Genomic DNA, 18476 nt, shown 5'->3' on the forward strand with positions numbered 1-18476 from the left:
TGTTCATAATTGCGAGCCTTAAGTCTATATAGCATATATTCTGCTTTGGAAGTATATAGTGTATTAAGTTCCATCTTCGATTTTTCCAATCTGCATCTGGAAGCTTCAGTTGGATTACTAAAATGAGTATGTGTCAGTGTTTTAATATCATTTTCCAAAATGGCCTGTTCTATTCTGCGTTTATTTGTCATGGCAGAATCCCTCATAATTTGCCCCCTAATATTGGCTTTTGCGGCTGCCCATAAGATTTGTGGAGACGAAACTGATCCTTTGTTATCTTTCATATAAGTAGTCAAATGTGATTGTAATTGTGACTTTTCTGCCGGTAGTTTGTAGCGCGATATGTTTAATCGCCATGGTTTCCTACAAGGGCGTTTCAGACCCCAATCAAGCTGGAGACTGATAGGAGCGTGATCTGACAGTGCAATTTCTAAAATATCACAATCTAGTACTTGTGGTGTAATAGAATGTGAAATAAGGAAGTAATCTATTCTAGAATGGGAATCATGTACTGTCGAGTGATATGTAAACCCCTTATCTGATGGATGTAGTAAACGCCAGATATCGATCAAACCATGATCTTCTCTGATGTCTCCCAGTATGGCTCTATCTCTACAGTGAGTTTTGTCCAGGGGACCTGTTCTGTCAAAGATCACATCTGGCGCAAGATTCCAATTGTCTCCCAAAACTATTCTGGAATTCCCATTTCTGTTAGAATTCTATTTAGATGAAGGAAAAAGGGGGCTTTAGTCCCAACAGGGGCATAAATGGAACCCACTCCTAATATATTGTTACCAACTTTAAGCTTTGCTAAAACAAATCTACCATCCTCATCTGACCATGACTGAAGTATTTGGCATTGCAGTGTTTTTGCTGCCATATTTCTAACTTCCTCCATAGTAGCTGGAGGAGAGGGGTATGTATCTGGTCACTATTTGGCTGGTGCAAAAGGTTTAGACTTACCCAACCCCACAATCTTAGTTTTTTCTTTGTTGCCTTTCAGATTATGGTCTTGCATCCACTGAACAACTGCTGTTAAACAATTTTTAAAGTTCAACTCCGATCCAAGTGATGCCTTGTCCAGCAATAGTATCATCTGGGTATCATCTGCATACGAAATGGTGTTTATTCCACAAGACGAAATTGGAGAAATTAAAGCGACCATATAGATTTTGAATAAAACAAGGCTCAAAGATGAGCCTGACGTTACTGTTATGTCTGCAGAGGAAAAGGGGCCTAACATGACCTTTTTTCTGTGACATGTGAGAAATGGTTTTATCCAGGAGAGGGCCAATCCAGCAAGCCCACACTCTTTGATGTGATGGAGCAAGATGTCATGAGAGATGGTACTGAGTGCAGGAGATTGGTCTAAAAAACCAACACTGCATTCTTACCAGCTTCCAAAGTCAATTTAAGAGTATCTGCAACTTCTAGTAATGCAGACTCTGTGGAAAGCTTAGGGCGCAAACCTGACTGCCGTAGATAAAGCACATTGGCTTTTTCCAGGAATGCGATTAATTGGTTATTAATCAATTTTTCAATTATTTTACTCATTACAGGCAGTAATGAGAGTGCGCGCAGGTCCAACAGTATAGTTGGGTCTGCGAGTGACTTCTTTTTCAAAGGCTTAACCACTGCCAACTTCCAATCTGCTGGCACTTTTGCTGTAACTAAGGAGATGTCCATAATTTCATTAATCAGAGTGTTCACTATGTCTACAACCTTGGGAGGGCAGGGGTCATTTGGGGATCCCTATTTACAGGACAGAATAGCCTGGTAAGATTAGGCATTGAAGTTTCCTGGAAGACTAGTAAGGTTCCTACTTTTGAGGGCCATCATTCATTGACTCAATCATTAAAAAGGTGGAAGTAGTAGAGTTGCGTTGATTAGACCCTATCTTCTCCTCAATAAAAGAGGTCTGATTGCATAATACTTGGGAAGGTGGGATCTCACTTGCCTATGCTGTGGGTTTTAAGAAATAATTGGAGATCTTGAAAATAAGTTTTTGATCACATTGAGCTTTCGCAATTCGAGTAGAAAAATAAAACCTTTTTGGCAGTCTTGATCTGTTTATAGTAAGCTTTCAGTGCGATCATCTCAGGACTGTGTCTGATTCTCCCCTGAGAGGCGTCCGTGGCAAAGGATGAGGTGAAAATCCTAGAGGATTAACTAGGAGCAACTGCTGCCTGTGAGGAAATTGCCACCTCTGCATGAGGCCCATTCAGGGTCATGTGGCCTGTCAGCCACTTCCACCCATGCTCAGTGAAGATGCATAGGCAGCAAATATTCATCCAGGCCTGAGGGTTCAAGACGCAAAGAGGCAGATATGTCACAGAAGTCAGTAAGAGCTGCGCAACACCCCCAGCTGTACCGCACTCTCTTTCACCGCAGCGTAGGTTGGCTATCACCTTCCCTGTGAATCCAGCTGTGCAGAGATCCTTCCTGGCGGCCCCTCGGGCAGGATTACCCCCACCGTGGTGCAACACGCCGAACAGGCTGCTCCTGCCCCTCTTATCTCATCTTAAGGCAGTGGTCTCCAAACTTTCTAATGCCACGCCCCCCAGTTGAAAAATAAGTCTTTGGGCCCCCCTCAGAATTTTTCACAAATATTTTATAAAGATGGCAATGTTTAAATATGTCTAGATGTATTTAAACATTGCAGTTAAGTACTGCTACCTTTTTAAAAAGCAGTAACATGTTTCTGCTTAAAACAAAACACTGTTATCTGTGTAATGTTTCCTTTGGACAGACCTTGGCGCCCCCCCCCTGGGATCATTTGAGGCCCCCAAATTTGAAGACCCCTGCCTTAAGGGGCTGAAGCAGGCAGGCCTAAGATACATTTTTTAAAGCATGCTTGATAATGGTTAGCAGTCCCTTAAGTATCTAGTTTCATTGAACAATATTCAATCTTTGTGTGTTTTGGAGGGAAATCAGTTCACTTGTGATGTACTCAACCATCCCTTGTTTTGCTCGGGATGATACTCCAGCATCCTTTCTCAGGGCTTCAACATAACTGTCTCTGAATCTTAGAAAATGTTCATAATTCTTCTAAATCAGTTTTACATGTAGTGATGCTAATTTCATGTGTTGTTAAATCAGCATTTCAATGCCCGTAGGTACCCTTATTGTATTCACATTATCGTATCGGTCACTGGAACAGTGATATTGTATTCAGACACGATCCATAGTCAGTTCGCAGTCACTGCGTTCAATCGCTGTGTCCAACCTAAAGCGTCAGCTAAGCTTTTTATTATTGAGCATGCTAAGCTTTAGGACAGAACAAGTATTAGTAATTGCCCAAAAGAACTATATTCATTGGACAAACTAAGAGCCTTCAGAGCATATACTTCATCTGAAGGGTTATCCAACTGTGAACTAAAAGATTATTTTCTAAGATTTGCACCAAAACTAATAATGTACAATAATTAAACTATGGCAATTTGATTTATTAACATTTTTGTTGTATGCACAATCAAACCTCATATATTTGTTACTTCTCACCGGAGTGCAAGAACAAACCTAGAAAAGAAAGCACCAAATTATTTCTATGTTGAAATGTTACGCAGGTTTGTTGCCCCCATACGATTTGTAAGCGTAGGACCCTTCAGTGAAGCAGACATCAGATCATTTGGAAGGGGAAAGGACCAAGAAACACCAGCCAACCTTGTGGCCAGCCATACCTAGCGGTGCTGCTCCGAGCATGGCAGCCTTTAGCAGGGGTTTCAACAGGATATCATGGGAGTAATCTGGCTTCAGAGACACTGGACGAGTGGAGATTAGCGCTAGGAGCTGAGCGTGTCCTCAGCATGCAGCCATCTTAGCCTCCGCCCAGCCTCTGCCCTATACCCCGAGTTTTAAACCTCTATGGGTGGCTGTACCAATGTAAAGAACTGCAATTTCCTGATTGCGAATCACAAATAAGAAATCACATTATTTTATGTACATTCAAATTGAGCCCACTAATTGCAAGTCGCAACGAAGTTGCACCACAATTTTTGAAATTGCCATTAGAGATTTCTAAAATTCTGACTGAAGTTGCAATTTGGCTGTCAATGGATAAAAATACTTCCTGGTCATGGATAATCACCTCTGAATCAGGAAGCGCCTCGGAGTACTTACCTGGAGACCAGCCTGAGTGGATGCAGAGTGCAGCTGCCATTTCCAGCAGAGCCATCCAAACCCCAAAGAAGGTCCATCTGCATCAATGACCAGGCAAAGTCAAGAAAAGGATGCAGGAGACAGAAAAAGCAAATTGAAATTCTCAGAAAAGGAGTTGACAATACTAGCTAAAGAGTGCTGTGAGAACCATGAGGAACTGTTTGAAAGGTCATACATGACAGCCCCAGACTCAAAAAAAGATCTGGCAGGAAAGGCAAAGAAAATGAATTCCATTGGAGTCGCCCACGGCTCCATAGAAGAGACCCGTAAGAGGTGGTATGACCTCAGGTTGCGTACTAAAAAAAAGGTGGCAGCGGGACTGTCAGAATCCCGGGCAACTGGAGGTAGCCCACCAACTGTATCTCCACCCACTGCACCCGAGACCATGGTTGAGACCACCCTGGAGCCTGAGGCTATTGTGCGAATTGGGAACATTGACACCTGGAACCTCACAAATTAAGTGTGAAATCTTTATTTTTGTCACATCTCAGACCTCACATCTGTGTTGAAGTCCACAAAGAACTGTTGCATCCATCAGACGGTTGTTCCCTATGTCAAAAAGGACTATTGTAGTGCATTATGGGACATGTAGTCAAAAAGTCAGCACAGGCGTCACATGTATTCATTTCATGTGGTACTGCTATCAAAACATACACACTGATATCTCATATTGGTGAGTAAACAGAATCTCATTATATCCCATAGATCTCCCTGCTGTACATATAGATGACACCAATGTGGACGGAGTGGAAGACGCAAACAAGGCAGCTGAGGAACCCATCCCCATTGCCAGTCACCCAAGTACAACACCAGCCCAATGAGGCTCTGCCCCACAGGCAGCATCAATGGAGGACGACAAAGTTACTCTGCCAATCAGTCCCATCCAGCACCTATGTGTGAGGCTGCAACTGCAACGTGTTCTACCGTGTGGGCGCCATGAGGCACATCATGCTGTAGATGCTGAAGCCAATGCACTGTTGTTTGGAGGCCTCAAGGTGTCCATGATCCAAATTCAGTGCCTGCAACACGAGCAGATAAAACTCATGGACAGGAAGATGCAGAACATGCAGCAATGCATTTCATTTGGATTTGAGAACATTGGGACACAGCTGGCAACTGTGAACACCAGTGTGGTCAGCCTCACCACCGCCATCCTGGAATTATGCTGGCACATGGGGGCTGACACTGCCTATCAAAGGCGTTGAGATCGTAGCGATGGGGCTAGAATGAGTGGCCTAACCCGTTTCATTGGTCATTTGGCCAATGCCACTTGAGCCCTATCAAGGAAAACTGTTACCGTGTAGGTGGAAATGGGACACTTTAATTATGATGTTGCCAGGGGCCTAGGGCGGATCACATCTGCAGTGGAAGTGCTACAAAACACACAGCAGATGGTGTTGGAGATGGCCCTCTGGACAGTGAGGACAATTCAAGCATTAGCAGCATCTCTGCCTGTGAGTCACGTGTCCTGCAATGCAGCAGCAGCCATACTCCTGCTGGAGAGTAAGTACAGGCAGGCTATGTTGGGCGCAGCCTCAGATAGCAGTGATGGGCACATCAGATTTTTAGGTCGGATTGGCATGGTTGTAGTTATTTTGATATTGTAACCACCATTTGTGTGTACTCTACTGACCGCTTGGTTTTCATACAGTTTACAAATTAAAGACTGGAAATAGTAGCCTGACATTAAAGGTCGCTTTAGTTTGTCGCATTGATTCTGCTTTCATCGTTGCAGTGAGTGTCATGTCACATAGAACTTACCTTGAGAAGTAATTTGTTTCAATGTGATCCCGTCAGTGTCTCACCTTCTCTGCTGCTCTCTGGTCTCCAGGCTGCTGAAGAGGTGGTTCAGGATCCTTGCCTTCAGAATCAGTGTCCTCCAAAGTGATGAGTAGTCCGTACCTGGTCGCTATGTTGTGCGACATGGCACATGTTGCCACAATTTTGCAGGAAGTCTCAGGAGTATACTGATTTGCACCTCTAGTATTGTGAAGGAAACAAAATCTTGATTTATGCAAGCCAGATGTTTTCAATCACCGCTCTGGTGTGTTGATGAACCATTTTGTAATGCCTTTCGTTTAGGTTAGCTGGGATTAGGTATGGGGTCAGTATCCAAGGCCTTCACACATACACACTGTCACCTGTAACAAAAACATAAGTGTAAGAGTGGGGGAACCTGAGATTTGACGGTCACATTCATATGTGGTTATTTTGCAGCATCATATTACCTAATAAATACACATCCTCAAAATCCCCTTTTTCTAAACAAAAGTGGATTCCACTGTGCCTGAAGATGAATATGTCATTGGTACTTCCTGGGTATTCAGCCACTATATCTGTGAGTACATTATGTGCATCACATAGAGTTTAAATATTGAGGCAATGTGTATTTTTCCGATTCTGAAACAGATTTTCGGTATTGGCTGGAGGACAAAAAGGAATGTGTGCCACTTACACACACTAAAACATGGCCACCTGTAAAAATATACATTTGTGCTTTGAATTTCCTCTGCACTCCTGGGTAGGTATGTACTTGTTGATGTTTAGAAACACGCCATCTAGGAACTTCTGCAAACAACGCGACAGAACACTTTGTGACACCCCACCAGCAACAGCAATTACACCATGGTAGCTTTCCAAGACCACAAGGTGCAGTGAGCACAACACATGCTCAAGAGTGGGGATGAAATTGCTGCTTAGCGAACTGCCTTCAATGTGTGGTTTCAGCAGTTGAGTCGAATCTAATAGCACTGCACTAGTTAGCCTGTAATTTTGTAAGATTTCCTCCTCTGTTGGAAAATGGTAATCCTGGTTCTGCAGATCCTCTCCGGTCGCCTCATGAGCTGAGCAGCCAGTCGCATCCTTCTGGCAATCATATACAATGCAACCATTGTGGACACCCCTGATGCATTCTGAGCCAGCTTTTCTAATTTGTACACAGTTTCCCCCTGAAAGAAATCAGTGCAGAATTGCATGTGCAAACTGACATTTTTGCGATAGCCTCGAACATAAGGTTTGCAGGTCGCAAATACCAATTCCGTATTTGTGACTCGCAAATATTGGTCACATAAAATAGTGATTCACAAGTCAGTTGTTTTGCTATTTATGTTAGTGAATGGCGTTCATGCATAACGCAACCCAACAATTTCGGGCGCTATCCTATTTGCGACCGATTTGCAAGTCGCCATGTAACTGCTGGTGGAGACAGGGTGTCCCGGTGGGGCCCTGCACTGACCATGCACATGGCATGGGCAGTGCAGGGGACCCCTTGGCCAGCCCTCTCGCCATGTTCACTGTCTGCTTTGCGACATCGCAATGCTTGCTGCTCCATTATGAGCCAGCGTCAATGTTGTAGGCCGTTCCCTGCTGGGCCAGCGGGAGGAAACACCGTTTCTGCCCACTGACCCAGCCGGGAACTCTTAATAGGGCCTGTGGGAAGGCAGCTGCACTGGTGGTAACCAGACCGTCGGGACTTCGGCGGACGGCCTTTTCTGTCATCCGAAGTCTTAATCAACCCCTTAGTCACATATTAACTGTGCAATAGCCCCAGATGAATCAGAGGGAGCAAGCTAAATTCTTGTAATATCTACAGCCTCAATTTTTATCTTACCATAAAGGGTGGCAAATACCACATCACCAGCCTCCCAACAATTTTTTATGCTAATGCAATATCTATTTAGATCAGTGGTTCCCAACCTTTTGACTGCTGTGGAACCCCACTTTATCAATACTGGAACCTGAGGACCCCCACTGAATCATTTTTGGAATCCGGGGACCCCCCCACTGAGTTGTTACTGAAAGCTAGGGACCTAATCTGTTAATATTATTTAATTTTTTCAGCAGTCACCGACCCCGTGAGTAGGCTTCGCGGACCTCTTGTGTTCCCCAGACCACAGGTTGGGAACCACTGATTTAGTGCAAAGTCACTGAAAAATACCTGTCTTGCAGTAGAATCGTTCTACCCCAAAACTTTAGCATCAGCTGTTCCCTGCTCTCTCCCTCAGAATATCTGCTTCCTCTTTCTGCTGTTCTGCTGTTCTGTCTCTTGTTTAGTTTTGCAAAAGTACCTGACAATTTTCTCACATTTTTTTTCTCATCCACAGCTCTGTCACCACGGCACTGGTCGGCTCTGCAACTTAACAGCATCCACATCTGCAATTTTTTCAGAATAATTATTCGGCAAGGAGTGTGGGAAAAGTTTCACTTTGAGATTGGTTCTTAACACACATCAGAAGGTTTATTGTGGGGAGGGGGCAACTAGTGCTGTACAAGTGTCGGAAGATCCATGCAATGGAGAGATTGCACCTATGCAGAGGGTGCCAAAAATCCTTCAGTCGGAAGTCTGATCTGGTAAATCACGAGCGAATTCATACTGGGGAGAAGCCATACCAATGTACAGTGTGTCATAAAAGTTTCAGTCGAAGCTCAGTTCTTAACATGCATCTGAGAATACATACTGGGGAGAAACCGTACCAGTGCACTCAGTGTGACAAAAGCTTTACTCAGAGGACGGCTTTGTTATATCATCAAAGTAGTCATATGGAGGAGCGACCACATCAGTGTAATGAATGTGGGAAAAGCTTCACTCAGAGATCAGATCTGGTAAAGCATCAGCGAATCCACACTGGAGAGAGACCATACGAGTGCAACGAGTGCCAGAAAAGTTTTGCTCGGAGGTCAGATCTGGTCACACATCAAAGGATCCACACAGGGCAGAAACCGTATCAGTGTTCAGAGTGTCAGAAATGCTTCAGTCACATCACAATTTTAATAAACCATCAGAGGATCCATAGTGGGGAGAGACCGTACAATTGTAACGAATGTGGGAAAAGCTTTACCCAAAGTTCAAATTTGAATAAGCATCAGAGGGTCCATGATCAGAAGCGACCTTACCAGTGTACAGAGTGTGGGAAAAACTTCACTCAGAGGACACATATGGTAAATCATCAGAGACTCCATACTTCAGACAATCTGTACCAATGTGTAGAGTGTGAGACAAGCTTCAGTGATATATCTGATCTGGTAGACCATCAAAGGATCCACACTGGGTAAAGGAGAATTCATAAATATGGCTGTGGTTCTACAGGTCTGCATCCTGGCTACTCTCTTAACATACAGAAAGTTACGAGGTGCTAAGATACCTGGAGGTGCAATTTGTGATCAAGTAAATGTGGACAAAAGTAACTAAATACTCCTATTACGGATAGGTGCAACATGTTTATGAAAAAATGTACAAGACAGATTAGGATGCCCAGGGAGATGGCAACATTCAAACTTCACAGATAAGCTATCTTTTGCACAATACTAGTATTACAAAGAGGACTTGGTGCAAATTGAACAGATTAAGGGTGGAAACTATCCAAATGTGCCATAACTCAAGATCGTTCCTGCCATGATACTTAGGCAAAACAAAAGTCATCTTGGAGACATAATGACTGCTAAATTTGCCCAGTCATAGCTAGTTTTTTTTTTTTTTTGCTTTTCACACTGCGTCTGTTTTAGGGCACCAGTGGCTCAGTACTTTGATGGACCTACCATAGTTGTGAATTTCAGGTGACACAGTTCAGTTTGCTCACAGCCAGCTGGCCTAGACATCCTTATAGTTTATTGACAGACTAACGTTCTTGAATTGACCTAAAGCTGCATATTCAGGTGCGACTTAAATGTGTACAACGTAAGGGACAGTGGACTGACTAAACAAGCTTCCAAAGATTTGGCTCAGCGCAGTCGCCAAGTTGCATGCTTTGCACTTCACGTACCTTGGATCTTTTGTGGCTTTATGTTCACGTCCCATTGATGTGTGCATTCACACACCCATCATCTTTTATTTCAGAAGCGTAACTTAAAGTCACAGTCAAACACCCCAAAGGGACATGTCAAATCAACTCCCCAGAAATCTCTCCTTCTCTGAAGTACTTTTGTTATAGAGCTTGGGAAACACCAAAAACAGAAGACATCACCCTTTTTCTGTCAAAACACTCCACTTAGCAGTTCCTGAGACACTTCTTGTGCTTCCCCGCAGGGTAGCCTGGGGGACGGTTGAAAATGAGCATCCTTTTGGGGAATGGAAGAACAGATTCCTCTTTTTAGTTCCTTCTTACTCCCACACAGACTTTCTCCTCCAGATCACCCCCGGCTCCCCACACCTCCCCTTCTAGACCTCGTGGTCGACTGGCACCTGCACAAGCACAAACCATTCTGAAAAACAGGCAAGGAAGTACTGGACCAGGAGAGAGGGAAGAGTTATTGGCAAACAATTTCTTTTACTGGAGCCTGAGTTCACACCAGGACTAGCTGTTATTATTAAAACAAGAGCGATCGCTGATCCTCCCTCTTTTCCCTCACTTCTGTCCTCTTCACTCTCCCCATTCCATCTTCTTTGTCTTCTCTTTTGCGTACGTTACCCCATGTTTCACCTACCACCCAACACTGCCCCGCTGCCTTCCTGTTTCACCTCCCTGCATCTTTTCATTCTACTGTTTTCCTTCCCCCTCTCACATCTTCTTTTGTCTTCAGTCCCCCCTACCACACCTTCCACTTACTACTTCCATTTCCATGCTTTATCCTTCCTTCCTTCCTTCCCTTGTTACTCTCTTCATTCTTTTATTTTTCTCCATCTTCCATGGCCTTTCCTCTCGCTTCTCCCCATACTTTCTTCTCATCCTTTCTCTTTTCCCCATCTTTGCTCCACTTATCCTCTCTCTCCTCCAACCCGGCCCCTCTCCCTATCTTTTCTATCTCCAGGTTCCTGTCTCTCCTTCTCTTTCAACTGTCGTCCTCTTTGGCTTAACTTCTTTAATTGTCTTTTAGTCTTAATCCACTCTTTTCCCTCTCTTACCCTTCTTTTCTCCAGTATCCTCTTCCCCATCCACTCTCTTCTCTCAACCTTCTTCTCCGGTTTTCACTCTGATACCCTGTTTTCCTTTCCATATCCCCTTTTCACCCTCATTAATTCTTCTGTTTTCTCCTCTCTCATCACCTCTACTCATTTATTGCTTCTGGCTTTTCTTCCGTATCATCTCTCTCCTTACTCTAGTCTGTCCACAGTAACACCTTCCTGTTTTGTATCAACTCTACCCCTTCTGCTTCCATTCTACTGCCTTTCTCTTCATTGCTCTTTTCCTTTTTTGTTTGTTTTTTAACTGTCTCCTCTTTTCCCTTACCTTTTCTACTCTCCTGCCTCTATTTTTAGCACCCTATTTTCCTTTTCTCTCCTCTGCCCTTTCTTCTCCCTATACTCTGTTCAGTCTCCCTTGTCCATTTTCTCATTTCTCCCATCTCAACCCTCATCTTTCCTCTTCTATCTATGCTATTTCTCACATCCTAGCCTCCATCTTTTCTTTTTGATCTTTCCTTTCCTCCACTTTCTGCTCTCCTTTTCCCACCTAGCAACCTCTACTTCCATCACCACTCTCCCTAATCTAACCATGTATCAATGTGTCAGTCAACTCAGCTATATTCCCAGACACCTGGAAACATCATCTTTACACTGCTGCTCAAGAAACTCTCCACTGACCGAATCACACACGCCAACTGTAGGCCGATCACCCTGCTACTCTACCTGGCCAGTGTCCTAGAGAAGTTAGTCAACCAGTGCCTGACTGGCCACCTCAACAACTATCAACTCCTCAACGCTACCCAGTCCAGTTTCAGACCCAACCATAGTACAGAAACGGCACTAATCGCTGCCACTGATGACATCTGCATGATACCAGGCCGAGAGCAGACAGCGGCTCTCATCCTCCTGGACTTCTCAGTGGCGTTCAATACTGTCTCACACCCCATCCTCATCAGATTTCTGCATGAGATCAAAGGACCTGCCCTCCGCTGAATCTGCTCTTTCTTAACTGTCAGAGCTCAAGCTGCCAGCCTGGCACCTCCTCTGGGGAAGTCCGCAAACTAATTGTGGCATGCCTAAAGTTTGGTCCCTCAGCCCCACTCTCTTCAATGCCTACATGGCTCACTCTGGAAAACATCAACCGAACACACAACATCAACATCCTCTCCTGTTGTGACAATAGTCAACTGATTCTCTTCCTCTTGGCCACGAACCCCAATACAACCACCTGCATGACAGAAGTTGATGAATGGAGGAAATACAGCTGTCTCAAGCTCAACACCGACAAGACAGAAGTGATCTTTGACAACAACACCTCACCATGAGACTCCAGATGGGGGCTAGCTGAACTCGTACCCACACCAGCACCCATGTCCGGGCCCTCAAGATCATCATAAACAGCAAACTGGACATGAACGTCAACACCGTCACAGCCTCCTATTTCCACTCCTTGAAGATGCCGAGGAAGATTTTCAAGTGACCACTGCACCCCCCACCAACCACACCAGGAAACCATGACTCACGCCCTCATCACCAGCAGACTAGACTCAGGGAAGACCCTGTACGTCAGAATCACCAAGCAGCTAACCAGAAAAATACAAGCCATCCAGAACTCTGCAGCAAGGCTCAGAATCAACCTACCACGCAGAGCGCATATCAAGCCATACCCCACAGAGCTCCACTGTCTCCCAGTACTTCAACGCGCTCATTTCAAACTCCTCACACACACCTTCAAGGCTTCACTCATCCTAGGTCCTGCAACCAAGTAGGCACCTCTGCTCCGCCGGACTCCATACACAGGAACAGATCTCAAAGCTGGGCCTTCTCACTCAGCTTTCCTTTAGCATGGAATGGCTTTCCTGTTCACATCAGAGACTCCGCTTCTCTTATTGAATTCGAAATGAAACTGAAGCCCTGGCTGTTCGACTAACTGTCCTCCCCCAGGCAACCTAGGTAGACTAGGTACTCGCCCCTACTCAGCGCCAGGATACCCTCGCTGTGATTAGTGTGCCTACAAATAAACCTAACTTCTAGCCCCTCTTGTTCTCACTTTCCTTTACTTTTCTCTGCATCCCTCTCTCTGGCTTTTCTCCATTCTCCGTATTTCACTTATATCCTCGCTACTTCCTCCCTCATTGTTTTTCTCATCTACAACACCCCTCTTACCCTGTTCTTCTCTTCCATGCTTTCTTTTGTCCTCTACATCCCTTCTGTCCCTTCCATTTCCTCTTTACGTCCCTTCCTCCTCTCTCCCCATCCCTTATTCTACCTTTCCTGTTTTCTCTCACTACTTTTTATACAGTGCTTAATTTGTAAAAAAAAAAAATAAACAGTGCCAGCGCCCTCATCAGAGGCCACTGTGGCTTGCACCACACACGACCTCAGAAGTGCTGCCAATCACAATACTAACACAACTACTAACAATCCCAGTCCTACGACTGTGACTATTGCAGGCCCCTAAGCTATGAGAAGGCTTGGACAGTCGGTAATAGTTGTATTTAATGTATATTGCATTAATTAACAACTGTTATTGTGTTCATTTCTAAATTAGACAAGCCCTGATGTTGACACTTAAGTGCCGGTGCTGGGGACCGGAAACCACCGTCTCAAGTTAAACACTGCTTTTAAATATATCCTTTCTCCAGTTTCCTTTCCCTCTCTTATTTACCCCCTGTTCTTCTGATTAGTGGCAAGTAGATACCAAACATCTAGGATAGGTAATGTAATGAAACCGTTACGTGTTTATTGTTCAAAGTATTAATCCAGTTGAGGAAATAGTCAATAATATGTTACTAACTCATTGTGCTGACTTGGCACGTGCCTCTATATTGTAGAATCCAGTGGTATGTTAACCTTGTTGCAATTTTAGGTGATATTGTTCACCAGCTAGGATCATAAAATATAATACTTGATCTCTAATTATGGAAAATTGTGTGGTTAGATTAGAGTCGTAAAAGCCTCATTCAAGAAAACAATTGCTTTTGTAAGAGACAGTTTTTGCAAATTGGGACGAAGTGTTAGAATCCAAACGCTAGATTATAATAATATATTAAAGTGGTGGGGTCCAGCAAAGTGCCCTACCACATCCCAAAACACATACATAAAACAAGCATGCAAAATAAAAACACTTGTATGCATTACAGTAACATTAAAAATAAAGTAAATGTACTTAACTGGGCTGGGTCCTCTCTGTCCTTTGCTGTTTTTGGCTCCGATGGGCATGAGTGGAAGAGGTAATGTCCCTAAGCAATCCAAACCTTGCTCTCATGCTGGTAACCAGCATGAAATCAGCGTCAGGATAGGATGGAGCGGGAAGGCTAGATGCTCTTTCAGACCGTGTAGGCCTGTGCTTGGTCTCCACCCAGCTGTCCAAGACAGCTGTGTGAAGAGCTTGAAAGTGCGCATGTCAAGTCTGCCAGCGAAACTGACATGTGCACTTTGCAGTGTCTGGGGCCAGCCACTGCTCTAGTCCTCCATGCAGCAGAGGACACGCCCCTCATTTCTCCTGGCTCCAGGGCAGGCTTACGTCTGTGGCGTGCCTTGTGACAAAGAAAACGGGAGTGAAACAATTTAATTGTCATTCTTTTGTTTACATTGATTTAGTGCAGCTTCCAGAGGGAGGTGGCTGCCCTGCCCCCATGAAGAAACCGCCAAATTAATGCGGCCAAAAGCTGGAAGGCAAAATGCTGGCTGACTTCTGGGACAGGTAGTATTCCTATCCCTAAAGCACTTGCTATCTCCCCCGAGGCCGATGGGATTCTTCTCCAGTACAGTAAGGTGTGCCAAAGTCAGTGCTTCATTTTTTGTTAAATATATTGGAAGGTTATAATAAATCTAACTGCTGGAGAGTCAATAGCTTAAAAACTAAAATAAGCATAGCTTGATCACTGTGGGATCTCAGGCACCTAGACATGTCTGAGTCCATCTTTACAAGCAATGAACTTTAAGGATCATGAATGTTTCTGTTTGTTTATTAAAGATACCTAAAAATGCTATACATTTTATGTTGAATCTACATTAAAACCTTTACATACCTTTAAGGCAAATGTAGGTTCTACGATACTTAGAACAAGTTGATTCAGTACTAATGGAACACGGTTAGAGTCATTTCTTGGCACTTCCAGTTCTCAAGTGGTGGGATTGCTGGAAATCTGCCTGAGTGCAAGGATGTTAGTGGAAACATGTGTCATGTGTATGCTGACTTTATAAGGAACACTGAGCTACTTCTCTTGAGACAAAATAAAGTACTATATATTTAAACACAAATCAAAATGTGTATTATTTCATTAATTACTTACATTAAGAGAATATGAAAAGGTAAACATTTAGAATGATTGGGAATTACCAAAGACTTATTTTAATGTGATGGTAAAATTTCAAAGGAGTTTGATCTCAATGCAAGTCTTCCACCCCAAGTAATCATTCTGTGGACCCCTCACCTGGAGGTTATGCACAATATACCTAACATTTTGTCGTAATGAAATTTTGTCGTGATTAAATATTCTGCGTATTTGTTTGACAAATGCATGTTTTTGTATTGTTTTGTAGTTCAAATCATCGAAAATGCTTAGGCTGGTGTCTCCTGCTTCAAGTAATGAGTCAGTGGGAGTTCCAGTGATGATTAAGTGCAGGTCCACAGGAGTCAAAAGGTTAAGAACCACTGCTCTAAAGGTCAACCATTAAGAGTACTTCCTTACTGGGCAACATTAGAACAAAGTCTCAATTGATAACTGGCTTTCACGTGGGACAGGACCAAAAATACTCGCCCTTTTTTTCTAATTTTTAAGTATTCATTGTGGCACTATTACAGCCAAGCGTGATCATGTATACCTTCCCATGGTGTTGCCACACATGTGCATACACAATGATGCATTAGCTATTTTAAAAAAAATGTACTGTTCCAAGATGACTGATCAAATTGCAGCTGCTTGGCCCAATAAAAATGAAATTATAAAAAATCTGGGGTGTCCAGGTGGCATGGATGAGTGGTTGGTGGTAAAAGTAAAAACTGCTGAGCAGTGAGAGCGATGGATAGCAGTCGGGCAGGAGCAACGGCGATACTGGGAGAAGAGATTAAATGACACAGAAGGCAAAAGCAGAGCAGGAGGGACAGGGAAGTAACTGGTGAGATTTAGGGGGCGAGTAACACAACGCAGTCAATCAATTTTTGTAAAGCGCAGCTACTCACCCGTGAGGGTCTCAAGGCACTGGGGGAAGGGTAAGGGCCTCATCCGAAGAGCCATGTCTTGAGGTTCTTACTGAAGATGGTGAGCGACAGGCTTTGTCCGAGATGCAGGGGGAGGTTGTTCCAGTTCTCTGCAAAAATGTGAGAGGAAAACAGCACAACAGGAGAGCAAGAAAATACATGCACTTTTATGGGGTGCTAACAGCAAAAAAAAAAAAGTTCTTTGAATGTAAGCAGTGGAAGGACACATCACTCATTCAAAACACAGTAAATGAGAAATGCTTGGCAAACAAAGAATATGAATGATTGAATGATTAGCAGGGAAATGAGATAGACAAGAAAGCCATCCAATCAAGAGCAAGGGACAGACCCAAAGCCAACTACATCAATACATTTTAATGTATTGGAGCCAATAGGTCTCCATGCGATACCTAAAAAGGGGACGCACAGAGCGATGCATGACACAGCAGAAAAAGAACTGCAAACAATGCAATGTGGGCCTCATAGTAAATAAATCTCATTTCCTTAGGCTCTGCAGCAATCTTAAATAAGGAGGTGGATACCACTTCAAGCGGTTGAATTAGAAATAACACAATCACGGCAAAATTAAGTATTACAAGTTTAAAATTGTGAAATAAAATAAAAAGCAGTCAAATATCTAACAGTATGTAACTGCATGAGGCTCTCAGACCTTCCCAAGACCACATTATTGTACTCGGTTTTTATATAGCACTCATCCACCAGTGACACGGCTTCTTAACGCTTTTCCTTGCAGACGGTGTCTGTGGGTTGTGGTTTTAGGGTTATCGAAGGACTGAGCATGCTAAGTGACAGTAGTGTTTTGTTGCATGGGATGTCTCGCCTGTGGGGAGGGAGGGAGGGTAGGGTGGATATAGGTAGACTGGCTGGTAATGAGACAGGCATGCACCAGTTCAGCATTAGATCAGCAGTGCTGCTTGTAACCAGTGAGGAATTCTTGCTGTGCTGTATGTGACTAGCAAAGGCTAGTCCTGCGAGAGGTCAGTCCTTTGAGTGAGAGCTTTACCAAACGTGAGAGATAGCTGTGCTATCTGTGCCAAGCAAGAGATGTGTTGGTGACTGTGGCAAGTAAGGGGTAGTTCTGCTGTCTCTGGCAGGTGAGAGAGAGTATGTTGTCTGCTCTGAGCTTGGGATTGAGCAGTGGATGGCTCTGTCAGAGGTAAGTGGAGAGTTGGCCTGTTGCTCTTGCCTCTGGCTGGGTGATGGACTGTACCCTCTCCTGGTGTGTTCTACCCTCAGTACACAGGAATTCGCCACAAAGCTTAGACTTAGACTACCAAGATCATCTGCGGAGTCCCCCAAGGGTCCTCCCTCAGCCCCACACTCTTCAACATTTACATGATCCCCCAGCCAACATCCTCCGACCACACGGAATCACTATCCTCTCCTACGCAGACGACACTCAACTCATCCTCTCCCTCACCTGCAACCCCAAAACCTCCAAAACCAACCTACATGCATCTCTCCTCGACACCGCCAACTGGAGGACAACTAACCACCTCAAGCTTAACTCCAACAAAACCGAGATCATCATCATCTTCGGCCCCAACAAAACCATATGGGACAACTCCTGGTGGCCCTAGGCCCGCACCCACCCCCGCAAACCACGCACGCACCCTCGGCATCACCCTGGACCCCTCCCTCTCCATGACACAGCAAATCAATGTACTAACCTCCTACTGCTTCCACACACTCTGCACTCTAAATAAAATCCTTCAAATGGTTTCCTCCATAGACCAGGAAGACAGTCACCCATGCACTCAGCAGCAGACTAGACTACGGTAACGCCCTCTACGCCAGCGCCACACTCAAACTCAAACGCAAACTCCAGAGAATCCAGAACACAGCAGCACGCCTTGTCCTTGGCCTCCCCTGCCACAAACGGATCTCACCACACCTCAAATCCCTTCACTGGCTCCCCATAGACAAGAGAATCACTTTCAAGATCCTCATCCACGCACACAAATCCCTCCACAACACCGGCCCGATCTACCTCAACGAAAGAGTTAACTTCAACACTCCCACCCTCAACCTCCGATCAGCCGACCTCGCACTAGCTACAGTCCCCTGCATCCAACGAACCACCACAGTAGTCAGGGCCTTCTTATACCTCGCCCCCACAACCTGGAACTCCCTCCCCACCAACCTCTGCAAAACCAAAGACCTCCTACTCTTCAGAAAAAACCTCAAGACATGGTTGTTCGAACAGTAATCCCCCCTCGCCCTCTTCCCCCCCCCCCCCCAAGCGCCTTGTGA

The 18476-nt window shown here is 44.5% G+C and overlaps 1 protein-coding gene across 1 annotated transcript in view; it reads left to right on the forward strand.

Annotated features, from left to right (window-relative positions):
- The window catches only part of LOC138282954 (zinc finger protein 271-like), a 60576-nt gene extending 44738 nt beyond the window's left edge, over window positions 1–15838 (forward strand). Inside the window, exon 2 of the mRNA XM_069221022.1 lies at window positions 8262–15838. Within this exon, the coding sequence (XP_069077123.1) occupies window positions 8449–9210 (762 nt within the window). The 5' untranslated portion in view covers window positions 8262–8448 and the 3' untranslated portion in view covers window positions 9211–15838. The remainder of the gene's footprint in view (window positions 1–8261) is intronic.
- The last annotated feature ends 2638 nt before the right edge of the window (window positions 15839–18476 follow it).

This window comes from Pleurodeles waltl, chromosome 2_2, assembly GCF_031143425.1.
Source record: "Pleurodeles waltl isolate 20211129_DDA chromosome 2_2, aPleWal1.hap1.20221129, whole genome shotgun sequence".
Classification (NCBI taxonomy): Eukaryota; Metazoa; Chordata; class Amphibia; order Caudata; family Salamandridae; genus Pleurodeles; species Pleurodeles waltl.